This window comes from Cannabis sativa, chromosome 4, assembly GCF_029168945.1.
Source record: "Cannabis sativa cultivar Pink pepper isolate KNU-18-1 chromosome 4, ASM2916894v1, whole genome shotgun sequence".
Taxonomy (NCBI): Eukaryota; Viridiplantae; Streptophyta; class Magnoliopsida; order Rosales; family Cannabaceae; genus Cannabis; species Cannabis sativa.
This window is the reverse complement of record NC_083604.1, coordinates 1747896-1766805: the sequence shown is the minus strand read 5'-3', so window position 1 is coordinate 1766805 and position 18910 is coordinate 1747896. Positions and strand designations below refer to the sequence as shown.

The window sequence follows — 18910 nt, the reverse complement described above, 5'->3', positions numbered from 1 at the left end:
ATTTTTGTCCAAATAAACACTAACTAAAATGTTGGTAACAGCCATGTAGTGAAATGATTTTGATTTTTATATGTTATATATCCTCAAAATACTATAAATAGAGGTCTTTGAAATCACTTTGGTAACAATAAGTTTCTATCAAGAGAGCACATTGCTAGAAACACTTTAGACTTGATAAATTTAAAAAGTTATTTTCATTTTTTTTTCTAAAGGCTTGTGGTAGGAGAAATATTTTAATAAAAATCAATCAGGGGACACCACTAGTACTCAATAGTAATATTTCTTGTGTAACCTATGGAATGGAGTGAGTTGTTCCATTTCTATACTCGTTGTGATTAATAATAGTTTTCAAAACAATTAATGTGATTAATAAATTAGATTATGAGTCTTGGAAAGACTAACTTGTTTACTTCATTCTCCATGGTTTTTCTTTGTGTTCTAATTTTTTCTTACTCTTGGGTTATGCCTTTTGATTAATTTTTAAGGGAAAAGAAACAAAGAAATATGTTTATTGAGTAAAGCTAATGTGTTGACTCACTGTTCAAACCAAGTCATGTAAAGTATTGAGGTAAAGTAACATGTGGCATTAATTAGAGTCAAGTTGTAGTTAATTATATATAGCCATGTGAGTAAAATTTTATGTGGTGAGTTTGGTGTTTAAATCCTATTGGATATGTGTGACAGTCAGTAGTCCCGTGATCCGTAAGGGGAAACACTGGGTAAGCTGTGCAATCCCACACCGCCTGGGGAAGGTCAAGTGCGATGATTCTGAGACTGTGTAGGTAGGGGACTACACAGTTGAAGAGAGCTTAAATGGATTGATTGGTACTACCTATATCAACAAGGTGCATCTTGTTTTTTGGTAGCCCATCTCGAAAGAACTCCACAGCTAAGCGTGCTTGGCCTGGAGCAATTTCAGGATGGGTGACCTCCTGGGAAGTTTTCCCAGGAAGCGTACGAGTGAGGACAAAGCACGTTGGAAACACTCGTGTTGGTCTGTAGGGTCAGTCATCAATCCAAGAAGCAGCCAAAGTGACGTACTCGTGTATAAGAGCCATTTATTCTGTGGGTGTAAGGACCCAATGGAGGCTTGAAGCGGGAACGTTACAAATGGTATCAGAGCATTGACCCAGCCGGAAGTGTGGTCGACGAGGACGTCGGACCCCGTAAGGGGGGGTGATTGTGACAGTCAGTAGTCCCATGATCCGTAAGGGGAAACACCGGGTAAGCTGTGAAATCCCACACCGCCTGGGGAAGGTCAAGTGCGATGATTCTGAGACTGTGTAGGTAGGGGACTACACAGTTGAAGAGAGCTTAAATGGATTGATTGGTACTACCTATATCAACAAGGTGCATCTTGTTTTTCGGTAGCCCATCTCGAAAGAACTCCACAGTTAAGCGTGCTTGGCCTGGAGCAATTTCAGGATGGGTGACCTCCTGGGAAGTTTTCCCAGGAAGCGTGCGAGTGAGGACAAAGCACGTTGGAAACACTCGTGTTGGTCTGTAGGGTCAGTCATCAATCCAAGAAGCAGCCAAAGTGACGTACTCGTGTATAAGAGCCATTTATTCCGTGGGTGTAAGGACCCAATGGAGGCTTGAAGCGCGGACGTTACAATATGCAGTATTGTTGGCCTGGATAATGAAGCTATTGAGTAAGTAAACTTGAAGGAGAAAGGTAAACTGTTCAGTTTGCTTCATGAGAAAAAACTTCTATTATGAAAAGATATTGTAGTCCTTTATTTAAGTGTGGGTTGGGTTGTTGAAGATTTTAGATTTAAATAAAGTCCCACATGAATTAAACATTAAATGAAAATAGATTTAATGAGTATACATGCATTATTATTTTTTTCAATAAAATAACTTTATTCAAAATATCTATAACTTCATACAACTTAAAATATATACATCCTTACAAAAATGTGGGACAAATATGGAAGTTTTCGAAATCTGCATTGATACAAATTTTACATAAGTAAGAACTTTCTTGAATTAATGTTTCTCTAAATAAAATATAAATCATCAAATTAGCATATGACACAAATTTTTGACACAAAAATGTGGGACACTATGGATGTTTTGGCAACAGCACCTAAATACAAATTAATTTTTGATATAGAAGGATTCCGAATCATTAAAAAGTTTCTTTAGGAAAAATGTATCATTTAATTATCTAGAAATATATGTTTTATAAAAGATGTATAAGATCAATTTCTACTATAAATAAACAAATAAGTTAATTCATACCTTTTCACAAATTTAAAATTTAATGTGTTAAATCCACAAGCATTGATTAGAGACTTAAAATGTTAAGAATAAAGAGAAGAGTAAAAGATGAAAGACTTTTTTTCTGGTGTATGAGATTTTGGAGAGGGAGCTATACAATGACTGTTTGTTAGGATTTTTTTTAATATTCACTCATATACTAATTGCTATTATAATAAAATATTTGCGGCATAACTCCTATAATTGTCTAGTTTATTGCAACTAACCTTCAATTCTAAAATTTTAGTGGTAAAATCTCTAAAACTCGTAGTATGTTAGCAGTTTAATATTTTTATCCATTTTTAAGTGTTAAGTACCATGTTGGAATGTCCACGTGTACACAGTGATTGTCTATGCGGACATAATGTACACATGACACAATTTTATTGGTCCATGTAAATAATTATTTAAAAAATCAAAAATTAAAAAAAAAATTGAAATTAGGAAAAAAAATAAATTTTGAAATAAATAAAATATAAAACATAAATAAATTAAAAACTAAAAAAGAAAACCCCTAATTTTGGAACCTAAAAACTAGAAACCCTAATTCCCTCTCAGCTGCATCTCCCATTCTCTCCCTTTGTTCATTATCGCACAGCCACAACTCAGCCATTCTCCGACCACCCCCAGTCCAAACCACCCTCTGAATCAAACCCCACGACCCAAAAAACCCCAACCCGATTCTTTTTTCTCTCTCTCATTTTTCTTTCTTTCTCTCTCAGCGTTTAGCTCAGCCCAACGTCTCGGAGGTTTGTCTCTGTCCATCCACGGCCAAAATGGAAGCCACGAATGGCTTCCCCATCATCCGAAACCCAATATCCATAGTTCCCGAGTCGTCTAATGACTGAAGAAGCCCCAGGTGGAGAGGGAGGTCATTTTCAAATTTGCGCCAAGTTTTTCGGCAAGAGAAGGAGCGGTGGAGGCGTTGCGAGAGAAGGCTTTGGATCTGGGGTTGGATGAATGTGAAAGTGTTTTCAGATCTGAGGTTCTCAGATTTTGTTTATTTTTTTTATTGTTTATTTTTTTTGTGTGTGTATGTGTGATTTAAGTATAAAAAATAAGGTACGGTAGTGGTATTGGTATTGGTAAGTAGTGGTGGTTTTGGTGGTGGTTGTGGATGATACAGTGGTTGGTAGATAGTGGTAGTTTCGATGGATGTTGGTGGTGGTGGATGTCGATCATGTGAAGAAGATGAAGAAAAAGAAAAAATAAAAAATAATGAAGAAATTTTTTTTTGTTGGAATGAAAAAACTATACCACTGAGTACGGTTATGCTACTAAGCTAAATTGATATTACTTGCACTACATATCAAACAATTCTACTTAGTTATTATGTAATATCAACTAGAGAAGACTAAACACACACTCATAGTCAAATTCTTTTCCACTTAAATATTACCCTAATAAATACAAGAACTTATATACATGTCAATAAAAATAGTAAATATATATAAGCACATATACATACTAAAGATTAAATTTCGAGTATTACAAATATAAATTAAGGATACTCTAATCAAAGAAAAAACAGACACAAACATACAGTAACAACATGTACAAAAAGACTTAGCAAAAAGAATCAACTCAACCATGACATCAACGCCACAATCACTTGCATTCTATACACGAATGAAAACAATGTACTTATGTAAAACCAAAATTGCTGGAGGATTGGAATTTTGTATTTTTATTCATTATAATTAATTTTTTTTGGCTAAATAAGCTTGGAGCTTTTTAGATATGCCGAATTCTCTTCTTAGTCGCTTATTTAAGGCTAAATATTATTCTGAATCCTCTCTTTTGGATGCTAAGATTGGACATCAACCATCTATGACATGGAGAGGAATTTGTTGTGGTAGAGGCTTATAGGGTTTGAGATGGAAAATAGCTAGGGACTGGTAATTGAGTTTCTTGTTGTTCTCAGCCTTGGATCCCTAACCATTTTACTTTCCAACCAATTTTGTTCCATGGACCACCTACTGCTCTTGTTTCAACATACATAACAGAACAAGGAATGGAATTTACCACTTCTCATACATAGATGCTAGTAATATTGCCACAATTTCATTGACATTTTTTGGCAAACCTCATAGACTAATTTGGCATTGCCATGAAAGTGCTATCTATAATGTCAAAACATGTTACCATTTGATAGCCCCCTTAGATAAGTTACATCACTCTTCAGCTTCAACAGCTTAAGATTCCTGGTGAAAAAAATTTTAGTCCTTTCATTTTGCCACAGAAAATCAAGATTTTTACTTGGAAGGTTATGCATGATGCCTTACCAGTCGCCACTGTAACGTCACCGCTTCACGACATGAATGGTTCTTATACACGAGTACGTCACTCTGGCTGCTTCATGGACTGATGACTGACCCTACAGACCAACACAAGGGTTTCCAGCGTGCTTTGTCCTCACTCGCACGCTTCCTGGGAAAATTTTCCCAGGAGGTCACCCATCATGAAATTGCCCCAAGTCAAGCACGCTTAACTGTGGAGTTCTTTCGTGATGGCCTACCGAAAACAAGATGCACCCTCTTGATTTAGGTAGTACCAATCAATCCATTTAAGCTCACTTCAACTATGTAGTCTCATACCTACACAGTCTCAGAATCATCCCACTTGACCTTCCCCAGGCGGTGTAGGATTACACAGCTTACCCAATATTTTCCCTTACGGATCACGGGACTACTGACTGTCACATCCACTAAATTAGTGCAGCGAAAAATCATCACAACAACCACTTGTTTTCTATGCTCACATGCTTGGAAGTCTATTGAACATACTTTATTTAGCTGTAAGTATGCACGAGCTGTTTGGAGACATGCAGGTCTTTCTTTTGACTTCCAAAAAGTAAATTTCATGGTTCAAGGTGATTACCTGATTCATTTATCAACTCTCTTGTCTAAATCAGAGATAGAATCCATTATTTGCACAATGTGGTCAATTTGGAATGAAAGAAATGTTGTTGTTCATGGAAATCAAGTAAGACCAGCGATGGCCCTCGATTCTTACGTTGCTAACTTTCTGCTGCAATTTAGAGCAGCTAAAAGCCATGATGACCCGATTTTAGTCCCTTCAGCACCACAAGAACCTTGGAAACCTTATGCGAGTTTGAGACTGATCAATTAAAGGTTGATGCTGCTGTCAATATGGCTAGACGTTCTATTGGTGTGGGTGCTATTGTGAGAAATGAACATGGCCAAGTGATTGCAGCTTTGTTTAAGCAACTCAAAGAATGTTTTAAGGCTCACAAAATGGAAGCAATGATTTCATAGTCTACTTTTCAGTGAGGTGGAAACAGATGTACTAAGAGTTTTTACTGCGATTAATCAGCCCACATCTAAGTTATCTACGTTAACACCTATAATTGTAAAAGTTGTTAGTTTTTTATCTTTTTCCTTTAGAGTTGTTGTCTCTCATGTTCGGAGAGATGCTAATTCAGTCGCTTATAACTTAGCAAAATATATTTTAGAGTTGGATAATGACTTAGTTTGGTTGGAGGATGTCCCCTCCCCTATATAATTTGTTGTTAGAAATGAATATGTTTAATTTATAATAGCTCTTTTATTTAAAAATAAAAAATAAAATGAAAGAATTCTTTTAGGATATTAAGATTTTAAGTGTACTTATATTACTTTGCAAAAATTATATAAATTGTTATTTTTCTTACATTTAATTTTTTTTTACAGTATTATGTAAAGGCACAATAAACCTACATTCAAATAATAGGAAAACAACAGCAAAATAACATCAAAATAACAAATAATATAAATTTTAGTAATTTTTTTTTGTATTTTTTTTTTTAAATAATCCCTTAAAACTTTTGATGCATTAACAGCCCAAGAAGAAGAACAATCTGTATAGAAGGTGTGTATGACTGACACAATTGTGTCTTAACCCAAACTAATGATTGTCATAAAAGGGAAATTTTTAAAAATACCATAAAACTTTCATCTTAACCCCCAAAAACACAAATGGGCCAAACACAAAGAAACATGACAAAAAGCCCATTAGGCCCAATTACAAACCAAATCCTCCAAAGAAGATAAAATACGTAATCCTCAAAATCGAGAGGCACACACACACAATTCCAAACCCCCAAAAATGTCAACCTCTGCTCTCTTCGGCTCTCAACTCTTGTCCGTACAGAACCCACTAGTTCCGGCTTCGGTCGGCGTCGCGGCTAGGCGGCCAGCCTGGTCTAACGGCGGCGGTGGATTGGTCGTGATAGAATGCTCCTCCAGACCAACGAAGAAGTCGACAGCTCACCACAGGAAGACTCGTCCTCGCAAAACCCAGCAATGGGATATAAAGAGGAAACCCACAGTCTACGCTCCTTTGCCTGAGCTTCCACCGGAGTGGACTCTGGCAGCGGCGACCGACGATGCCGAGGCCGAAGCTGATGTGAGCTCATCTGCCTCAGAATCGGCCACCATCACAGAATGATTTGATATTGGTTTGTTCATGTTGAATTTAATTTGGACTGATTGTGGTGAAAATGTTGAATTTAATTTGAGTTTTTATTTTAATTTTAATTTCTTTTATTTGGAATGGTTTGTTTACAACTTGTTTGATGAAAGTCTTAGTTGAAAAATGAATTTTTGTTTGTGTAAGAATAGAGTGTGAGTAACTATGTATGACTATATTTACAAATTTGCCCAATATTTAATTTTACCAAATTAATACACACTTAAATGTTTTATATTAAAAAACAAAATACACTTAAATGTTTATAATAGGTGGATTAACAAGTTAATTACTTTTAATTGAAATATGGAAAGGGTTGATTCAGAACTTTGGCTAGTGATATGCAAAATATAATACTTTTATAAAATTTTATATGTAAAATGGCATTTTTAAAACATTGGGAAACTTTTCTAAATAAAAAAAGATGATGGGTGCGTTTTGTAAAATTTCATTTTTAAATTTAAATATAGAAATTAAAATATATTTTTCTTTTATTTTCTTTAAAAATAAAAACGTGTTCGATGTTTGTAGTTTTAAGAATGAAAAATTCCTCACAATATTTTTGTGTTATTTTCCAAGGATTATTGTTTGAGATGATGTTATCCTAATTTTGCTTAAAAACTAATGAATTAATGTACGCACTTAAAAATAAGGGTTTGTCCTTTTCAAAAAAAAAAAATAATAATAATGATGATGATAAGGGGTTGATCGATCGTTTTTTGTTACATGAAAGGGTATAGGGGATTAATAGTAAATTGTTTAGTTATTAATTAGTATAAATATGTAAAGTCATTCACAAATAGATAATCAATCAATTAAAATGAATTACAGTTAAGAGTATTTCAATTGGGAGATTTACATTGTTTTGAAAAGTGTATTTAGAGTTTGGCATGTACTCTAAAAGTGCAACCCAATACTTTGTATTATTTTAATTCCTTAGACAATGAGGTTTTATTAGGGCCAAGGCAAGATAAAGTATAGCTAGGTTTTATTAGGGCCGGTCTTCAAAATTATCCTGATTTTGAAAAACACTATACTATCTACAATTTTATAAAAATACTATATTTTGTATTGGACCTCATAAAGTTCATATTTGACCCTTATGGTTATAAGTGGATATAAATTATATGTGTGACTATTCAATGTTTATATTAATAATTTAATTATGATAGTTACATTTTTTTTATGATATGCTATAACAGGTTACTAACTGGTAATCATATTTAACAACTAGTGTTTATAAATATTTTTTATTTTTTATTTATATGAAAATAAATAAAATTAGGTTAGTATCAAATTATAGGTAATTTATTAACTATTTTTATAGGTAATTAGTATCAGGTTAGTATTACACACTTGAGTATCCTCTTCGAGGATTATTGGAACCCTGAGGTGGTCGATAAGCTGTGTTTCTTGAATTTCCATAAATCAAATTTGCTTGCATCTTGACAGTGATGTCATCCATGGCAATGTGGTGATCAAGGCGACTATAGTGAAACAAGAGGAGAGCCTGAACTTCTTTGATGGTAGGATTGTTGCTTCTTGTCGTGATCCCAAATATGACAAAATCATATTCAGGACCCAGACCATTCAGAAGTTGAAGTATGAGATCTTGATCTTTAACGAAAATCCAAAAACAACAAGAGAATCAACAAGATTCTAAACCTTGTCAACATAGTCGAAGATGGAGAGATTACCTTTTCTGATATTGGAAACTGGCCCTTAAGCTGGAGAAGATACGAACGAGACTGGCTTGAGAATTTATGCTCCAAGGCTCGCCATACCGAGAAAGAAGTGGTGAAGTTCGCAACAGAGGCAAGAACTCCCTCCGACATTGACAATCGTAACCAAGAGAGAAGTAGCTGGTCTTTCCGTTTCCATTGGCCATACATGGATTTGGATTCATCGTTGAGAAGAGAGAGGGGGAGGGACACTTGTGAAGAGGATGTTGTCGAATTCATGGCCAATCACAGTAGGAACAACTTGTGATTTCCATGTTAAAAAATTCATGCGATCAAGTTGGATGGTGAAAGATGATGAAAGGGAGCTAGAAAAAAGATTCCATAAGGAGGTGGCCTCAGTTGAGTAGCAACTGGAACTAGAAAGGCTTGGAGATCATAGAATCAATTGAGCAAGATTCCATTGATGTAAGTCAATAGCAACTGATACCATGTAAAGATTAAAGGAAAGAAGAGCACAAAGTTTCAATGAAATGTGTTTAGATAATATTGAATCAAAAACTTATTCAATACGAGTTGAGACTCTTTTTATAGAAATGTAGAGTACAAAAACTAATCAAGAAAAACTAATTACAACTAATAAAAAATAACTAATTAACTAATCACTAATAGTTAGTCCAAGTAAAAACTTATATATACTGGTGAAACAATTATTGCATGTGGGAAAATTACAACTGGTGTGCAAAATCAAATCAACTAAAAATTTAATCAACAAACGATTTGCAATGACAAGATTAACAATTCACAAATAATAATCGGAGATAAAATATTGATGCACAGAGTAATCAAAACCAGAAAAAGATTAAAGCAATAAAATAATAAAATCATCAAGAAGATATATATTGGTTCAAATACCCTAGATCGATGTGATCTATAGCTCTACTTCAGTTTTGAAACACCACCAAATTAATCGTCTTTATTGATTGAACAAGAACATCATACAATCAAGATCAATTCTCTATCTAGATTCTCTCTCTCTCTCTCTCTCTCTCTCTCTCTCTCTCTCTCTCTCTCTCTCTCTCTCTCTCTCTCTCTCTCTCTCTCTCTCTCTCTCTCTCTCTCTCTCTCTCTCTCTCTCTCTCTCTCTCTCTTCGAACTCAATCTTTAAGGTCGAAGTCACCTCTAAAACTCTTCACCCAAAATAATAAGTCTCGGTGGTATGTATAGATTAGGGATATAGATTTCAAAGTCAGTGGCTGCAAATGATAAGTTGTTAAGTTAGTTATGACTTAAAGAACTTAACAAACTCCTCGTAATAGAATCTCCACGTCGACTCAAGTTTAAAGAGCTTCCAGATGAGTCGTACGTTTCTTGGAAGATAAATCGAAGCGTACGTTGAAGAGACTTCCCAAATAGAAAAAGCGACAATGGGAATCGACTATCTGAGACTCCTTCCAAGAGAGAACATCTAGCCATCTCGAACTCCTTTCTGGAAGAAGGCTAGCTTTCCCTGGAGACTCTTTTCGAATGGACAAGTTACACTTCGAGGAACTCCCTTCTCGATAACACATGGACAAGCTAGACTTTCGGAACTCCATTCTGGACGACATCTAGCTTTCCACGAGACTTTTTCTTGATGGACAAATTAAACTTTCTTGAACGCCTTTCCGGATGATATATGATGAATAATTTTTGGAGACCCTTTTTATTTAGAAGAATTATACCACATTGTAACATATAGTTTTTACTAGGTTTTATCATAATTTTTTTTGGTGTAACCAATTATTGTAATATTGCAATATATTGATATAATTTAACTAAAGAGGATTAATTTGGTTGAAATATTTGAGAATTTGTTCTGTTGTAATTAATATTTGACTTTAGACTTCAGAGTTTTCGTTTTCTTGTAGAATGAGAAACATGGTGGGTTCCAATCTTAATAATTTGTTGTTTATTTATATACAATACAATACAAACTCTTCAAACTCAAATTAATTACCTAGGTAGGTTGTGAATTGTGATCATGACTAATAATATTTAATATTTCCATCTTTCCAAAACATTTATATAACATCTCCATTTATGGTTTTTGTTCGTATTATGTTCAATTGTATTTGTTAATTATATATTGTTGTCGAAATAATTAAATTATTACATATAGTACTCTTTTAATTATATTAATAAACAAATAATTAAACTAGACATACAACATCATATTATCCTTTCATTAACGACATATAATTAAAAAGAACTCGTATTATAAACCCAATATATAATTCTGTAAATTATGCCAAGTGGAGTATTGCAATTAGCTTATTAGTCATAATATATGTTTAATTTATTCATAATTAATTTAATTAATACATGAATTATTTATTTGTCTTTTAATTAGGGTATCTGAGATGATCATCACCACCTCCACTCGTGGGCTGTGGTGGGAGTTGGTCGCATGTTAATGTTAGTCAACTTGTCTATATAAATATATATATATATATATATATGTATACATCAAAATATTATCTTAAAATACTTAATAATAATGCTTATATATTCATATATTAAACCCTAATTAAACCGAAACAACACCACAAGTCGGTGATCCCAACTATAAATATTAATGATATTATATTTACACTAGTCTTCATTTAATTACAAACAAAAACGATATCGTTAGTAATACAAATGTCTTTATAATTGACTGGTGTCGTCTTGTCATGATGTTATATATATGTATAGGCCATGAATATTTATAACTTTTAGTACATATATTTCTATTGTGTAGGCATATATACATGCATCTCTATTAATTATCCTTTTAAGAAAAATTATATAACAACTATGTGATTATTGGTGAACGATTTTTTTAATTTTTAACAGTACTAGATCGTTTTTTTTTTAAGATATTTACAACACAGTCGGAAATTATCAGTCATCCCTAAGATAAAATGATTCAATCGAAATACCATTGTACAGAGCTCACCCAAAAAATAAAGTGATTACACCAAACCAGCTTAGCACGATCCTACGGTGCACATGGTGGGTCAAGTGTGTGTATTTTCACTCATTAGCACAAAATTGGATATACCCCTTGGAACCCTATCCTAAGTGTCAAACTTATTCTATTACAGGAAACTTTCTCATTTTATCAAAATTCATGAGCCTCATATCGATATATATAAATATATGCATGATGTAGTTATCTCATTTGGTGAACGATTATTTATTAACTTGCAGTACGATCATTCCATTAATTGGGAGGATATATATATTAAAAATTAGTACACATCATCAATTATGTGTCCTGCTCAAATTGTCTAGACAGGATTTGTGTAATTGATCCATGCAATTTTAAAAAAGAAGAAAAAAGAATTTGTGTTGTTAATGATCGAGTCTTAACATATTATATATATATAAGTTTTTGTAATATATATTCTTCTGTATTGTATTAATTAAATATATACATGTGTGTCTCACACTAAGAAATATAATCCCCTCGACACTAAAAGATATTTTCATATTTTTTTTTTTGACATAATTTTTGATACAAGATATTTTCATATTTTGGTTGTGCAAATCAAAGAAATTGTAACGTCCCCGCTTCAAGCCTCCATTGAACCCTTACACCCACGGATTAATGGCTCTTATACACGAGTACGCCACTCTGGCTGCTTCCTGGATTGATGACTGACCCTACAGACCAACACAAGTGTTTCCAGCGTGCTTTGTACTCACTCACACGCATCCTGGGAAAACTTCCCAGGAGGTCACCCATCCTTGAAATTGCTCCAGGCCAAGCACGCTTAACTGTGGAGTTCTTTCGAGATGGGCTACCGAAAAACAAGATGCACCTTGTTGATATAGGTAGTACCAATCAATCCATTTAAGCCCTCTTCAACTGTGTAGTCTCATACCTACACAGTCTCAGAATCATCCCACTTGACCTTCCCCAGGCGGTGTGGGATTGCACAGCTTACCCGGTGTTTCCCCTTACGGATCACGGGACTACTGACTGTCACAATCACCCCCCTTACGGGGTCCGACGTCCTCGTCGACCACACTTCCGGCTGGGTCAAGGCTCTGATACCATTTGTAACGTCCCCGCTTCAAGCCTCCATTGGACCCTTACACCCACAGATTAATGGCTCTTATACACGAGTACGCCACTCTGGCTGCTTCCTGGATTGATGACTGACCCTACAGACCAACACAAGTGTTTCCAGCGTGCTTTGTCCTCACTCACACGCATCCTGGGAAAACTTCCCAGGAGGTCACCCATCCTTGAAATTGCTCCAGGCCAAGCACGCTTAACTGTGGAGTTCTTTCGAGATGGGCTACCGAGAAACAAGATGCACCTTGTTGATATAGGTAGTACCAATCAATCCATTTAAGCCCTCTTCAACTGTGTAGTCTCATACCTACACAGTCTCAGAATCATCCCACTTGACCTTCCCCAAGCGGTGTGGGATTGCACAGCTTACCCGGTGTTTCCCCTTACGGATCACGGGACTACTGACTGTATATATATATATATGTGAAAATTAATATTAAACTATATATATTATATATGATGAAATGGAATAATCAATCTCGTACGTGATTCTTAATACTAAAATTCAACACATCCATGCATGTATCAAAATCCAACATGCAACCAAAGCGTTTTTGGTGCACTAATTTTCACCAACCCATCAACTCTACATTTCATCACAATATCACTGTAAAAAAATATTATTTTTAATCACAACAAAATTTATTATAATTAAAAGTAAAAATAATTATAATTAATTATACATCATTATTTTTATATTAATGTGACTAAAAAATTTGTGGCTAAACATATTAGTCACAAAAATTATAATTTATTGTGATTAAATATATTTTTAATTACAATATTTATTGTAAATAAAACTAAATTAGAAACAACTTGTATCTAATTAAATATTATACTTTAACCACAAGTAACTTTTTATTATGACTTAAAGTTATATTTAGTTACAAAAAATTTATATTGTAATTGAAAACTTATAATCACTTCAAAATTATTTTTTTACAGTGATATATAAATATAATGTGTGCACTATATTTATAATATAGAGCATTGCTAATGTATGTATATATGAATGAACTTTTAGTAGACTTGCATCCAATTATGAGTGCTGGTGATTGAGATTGAGAGAAAGCTAAAGAAAAAATCATCAATATTCAACTTCTTTATATAATAAGTTAAAACTAATTGATATAATTTATTATATATATATAGATATATATATATATATAGATATATAGCTAGCTAGACCAGAGTAGTTGACTACCTATATATAAGAAAATTGATGCAAATGGGAAAGGGGAGAAGTATATTTACAGAACTACAGTGACTAATTCAATTCTAGAACATGAACATATAAGTTTTTTATATACTTAAAATTAATTAATTTAAATTTACCTCAAAATATTTTTTTAAAACAATTGACCAATTTGTTTGAAAAGTGTATTATAATTTTTTTTAAAAAAAAAATTACATAATTTAAAAAAACAATTACAAAAATATTTAAATACCATTTTTTTTATACTTTGAACTTTTTTGTTTATAATAATACACGTTTAGTTAAATTATTTTTTTTAGTTATTTTATAATTTATTTATATCATGTATTATAATTGTTTATTTAAAATATATTTGTAACTTGTTTAATTAAATAGAAAAATGCTAACACTATTATATAGTGCATTACAAAAGATAACGTATTGTTATGGTGTATACGATGGTTTGGAATATTGATAGTTCCATTAATTAGGTATGAAATAAAAATAATAAAATAGACTAATTAATAAGCTTTGTACTTACTCTTGAGAACTTATATCATCACGATCAGGGTTGGTCCTATGTTAATTTGAGTCTTAGATAAAAATAAAAATTAAAGCCCAAGTGAAAAAATAAGGTTGTTGAAATTTTAACTCTAAACCTCTAATTATTAAACTAATTAAATTACTATTGAGTTGCAATACATATTTAGTAGTATAAGTATTATTATTTATTTTATTACTAACTATATATTAATTTTTTATAATTAAATGTGGGGACCCCGAGCGGTGGGGGCCTAAGGCGGCCGCCTCTAGCTTCGTCTCATGGCCAACGCTGATAATGATGTATTTAATTTCTATATCCAAGCATTGCTAGCAGAATTTAATTAGAGGTGGTGCTTTGTGAAAATGACTGTTAATAGTTATATTAAATTAAATTATGTATTCCTCGATATTTAATTACACTAGATTCAATATATATATATAATAAGTTTAGATAGTGTTAGGCATTACTTCTTGTGCCTTTTAGTATTTTTCTTTTTTCCTAAAATTAACTATAATATTTTGAAGTATTATTTATTACTCAATTTTGACTCAGTTAATTATATATATGTTTATTCTAATCAATTGTATATATAGTTTCACGTTTGTTTTAGTCGATTAATTATTTGTTAGTTGTGTTTACATGTAACTAATTATATGTAAAATATTATTCTACTACAACCATTTTCTACTCATCATCAAAATTTTCATACATTATTGGTCAACCTCATGTACAAATATTCACTCATGACAAATTTTGATTAGAAAAAAAAAATCGTGGCGAATCCAGATAAATTTTAATATTTAACTTTTTTTATTTACCATTTATTAGTCCATTTTTTAAATTTTTTTATAAAATTATATATAGTTTAATTTTGTAAATATATTTATATTTATATTTTTATTTTATTTTTCTTCTATATATTATGCTTTTTTTATAAATTAATTTTCATTATATCTTAATTTAAAAAAATTCTAAGTCTACCCTTTCAACCTAACTGTGAATAAAGTCACAATAAGTAATGATATATATTCTAAAAAAAAACTTATTTGGATTTAAAGCATTCATGATAAGAAGAGAAATCTCTTTTAGAAAAAAGTAATAAAAAATATAATAATTTGATGAGTTTTAATTTCTTTTAGCATTCGTGTGCATGTTTTCCTAAGCACGCCTATATATATTTATATATTTATATATAAAAATGAGCAATGAATTAAAGGCCATATATACAATTTTACATGTGGCTTGACCATCTCGAAGGATTGTATGCATGTTTTTGGAAAATAAACATATTATAATATTCATAATATTGATAAAGATCAGCACTATATATTATAATAATTAACTTAACTCCTATCATCTTGTAATACTATTTGATCATATATATATGCTAATTAAATTGTTATTTTTATATATAACAATGTGGCCTACACATCTAGATCATAGTATATCCCTTTCATGACCCATATAATCGATCCAAATATACACATAGATTTTGTGACTTTATTTAAATTGAAAAGTAGTATATTTAAATTTTGTGATTTATGTTATGTTGTTTAATTTTGATCCTTTTGCCTGTAAAATAATTTACGAATAAGGTCGTGCATGCTTTGGCCAGCGTGCTCAGGCTTTTCTACATGGAGTTGATCATGTATTTAGTGAGGACTTTTTACCTATTATTTGGATAATTAATATTGATTTAATGAAAGTTACTAAATTATTCAAAAAAGAAAAAAAAAAAGTAGTGTTTAGTATAAGTAATTTAGTAGTACCTTTTAAATATGTATTTTGGTACATTCCCATTTATATATTTTGGCTTTTAATAGAATTTTTTAGTTTAATTTTTTTCACCTTAATTTTTTTAAGAAAATATAAATAATTTATATTACCGAATTTTAAAAAGTTGCTTATCACGAAACTTCTTTCATCTACTATATATAAATATAATGAAAGAAAATGTGAGTTTAGTAGTAAGATATTTTCTTTCCTTTTTGAAAATGAAGATCCAAAATGATTATTATTTGAGAAGAATATTAAGTCATACATATATATCGTATCTAATGGATAATATAAAAGCCAATCTTTGAAAGATACGACCAAGAAAACCTCCAAAAAAAGGTAGTTAATAATGATATGAGGTATTAATTATTTTGTGTGTAAAAGAATATGTAGCCAAAAAATTTGAGGATTTTGGTCAAAGGTTGTCACTATCTTTGAGATCTTTAGCTACCATTATATATAGATTATAGTCAACAAGACTATCATTATTTGAATTTCACCAATACTACAAAAATAGTATTATTATAAAAAAAAAAGTTGAAGATGATTGTTTGATTGATTGATTTATTTTATTTGTTTGTTTTTTTTTACTATACATGGAGATAATTAAAATCTAGACCTTAAATTACATTATTGTAGCACGAACGAAATGACTACATCTACATGGGCACAAAAGAAAAAAAATAATTAATATATATTAATTTTGATGTCCAATTCAAGATCAATAAAACTTGCTTTTCATGTTAATAACATCACATAAGCTCTTGCCATGTTTCATGGCATTCAGTTGTGTCTTCGATTGAGGTATGTCGAGAGGTAAATGTTGAAACAGATTGTTAGCGCGCACGTGATTTTACTTCTCTCTAAAAAGAGAGTTGTTTAACGAAGTTCGACTTGAATTTGCATTCTTATAAACTCTGCAATATGTTTCTATTGCGTTTAAGTTTATGTTTTGTAATTGTATTACTAATGACATTGCTCATAATAAATTCGTTAATTTAGTTCCTTAAAAGTTACGAGAGTTTAGTGGTTGGAATTACCCGAGTTTGTTTAATTAAGTCTTTTTAATTATTTTTACAAGTGTCAAATAAAGTGTTTTTTCTATTAAAAAAAACATCACAGAAATTTGTGTAAATTATGCTATATATTCTTATTAACATATATATTTTATTTCCAACATATACTAATAATAGCATATGCATGTGTTAATTGTGCAAAAAAAAAAAAAACTCAGTGTGTTTTTTTGTCTCAACTATTAGACCTATAGTTTTATGATTAGGTTAAAATTAATCATTTATTTTTAGATTAAAAGTAAGAATATAAAATAATGGACTTTTCGTTTTTCTAATAATATGCAAACCGATCGAGGGAAAAAAAAAATTTGCTTAAATGGCAATTAATAAAAAATTACCACATTTATCAAAATTAAGAAGCATTAATATGTAAAATTTAAATGTTCCTAGTCACTTGTATTTAATTTAATTTTTCTTTTTATATATATATATATATAACGATGGTTATAAATATATATATACTATCACGAATTTAATTAGCTAGACTAGATGTTTATGTGTAAAGATTTGTAATTCAGTCCATAATTAACTCCAATGCATGTATAAATATGTAGAAAATAAATAATATAAGAACATCAAATTATGACTGTTAAGTAATTAATATTTTTAGTTCATTTTTCTTACCTAATTATTAAAAAAAAAATAGTTATAATAATCTAGCTACCTTACGACTAATTGTTACCATATATATATATATTTATATTGATTTGAACTTTTGGGTTATAAAGTTTCAACATTTGAACAATATAAATCACCTACCAATAATTACATTTATACATCTTTTTTCTTCACACAACTACTTTTTTCATTTTGATTATGATTACAGTACTGGAAAAGGAAAAATTATATATATGTATTGTCTCGTTAAGTATTAATTACATATAGAGTTCTCTTTGTATTAATTAGATATTATTAATATAAACCAATTAATAATGTTATTTTATCCATATATATATATTTGTAAACAATATAATATTAAAGTTATGATTCTAATTTTAACCATTTAATTTCTATAACTTCGATCATAGATCCAGATGTCGATGTATGATTATTTTTCAAATTGTTAATTATAAATTATAGCTAAAAGATGTATACAAATTATATATATATATGCGTATAATTAATGACATTAATATTGTAGTGGATACATTAGAAAAAAGATCACTAAATATGTTCAATAATTTGTCATCCATTGTTATAGTTGCCTATATTGATTTATTAAAAATATTTGATGAATTATTATAACATGGCTTAACATATCTAAAATTAATGATATAATATACGTACGTACAACAAATTAAATACATATATTATTTTTTGTAATAATAGATAATTATGTATTAAGTATAATCTCTATATAGCACTATCAATCTCTGATCTCTATCAAGATTTTAGTGAAATAATAATAAGGACATGGATAAAGTCTTAATAAAAATATTAATAACATATTTGTGATTTTTAAATTGTTAATAAGAATTATATCATCTCCAAATAGACAAGTTATACATATAATAATTATAATTATACTTTAAATGATACGTTATCACTTCAAATATTTTGTAGTTGATCAATCTGGTATATAATTTGTGTATATTTAAATATAATTCTCTCTAGCAAAACGTTGTATGAACCATATATATAGAAATATATATAAATTTATCACATATATTTTCATATATAACTTGTAGATCTTTTTGCTGATCTATGAATAAATAGTTGAAAATGCTAATGATTACATTTATACGTACACTATTAATTAGGTGATATAATTAATAAACTCTATATCTATCTATCTTTATTAAG

The 18910-nt window shown here is 30.7% G+C and overlaps 1 protein-coding gene across 1 annotated transcript; it reads left to right on the top strand.

Moving 5' to 3' along the window:
- The first annotated feature begins 6294 nt into the window (after positions 1-6294).
- LOC115712061 (large ribosomal subunit protein cL38) lies at positions 6295-6944 on the top strand. The gene has a single exon (XM_030640279.2). It carries the CDS (start codon positions 6370-6372, stop codon positions 6709-6711), a length of 342 nt encoding a protein of 113 aa, XP_030496139.2. The 5' UTR covers positions 6295-6369; the 3' UTR covers positions 6712-6944.
- The last annotated feature ends 11966 nt before the right edge of the window (positions 6945-18910 follow it).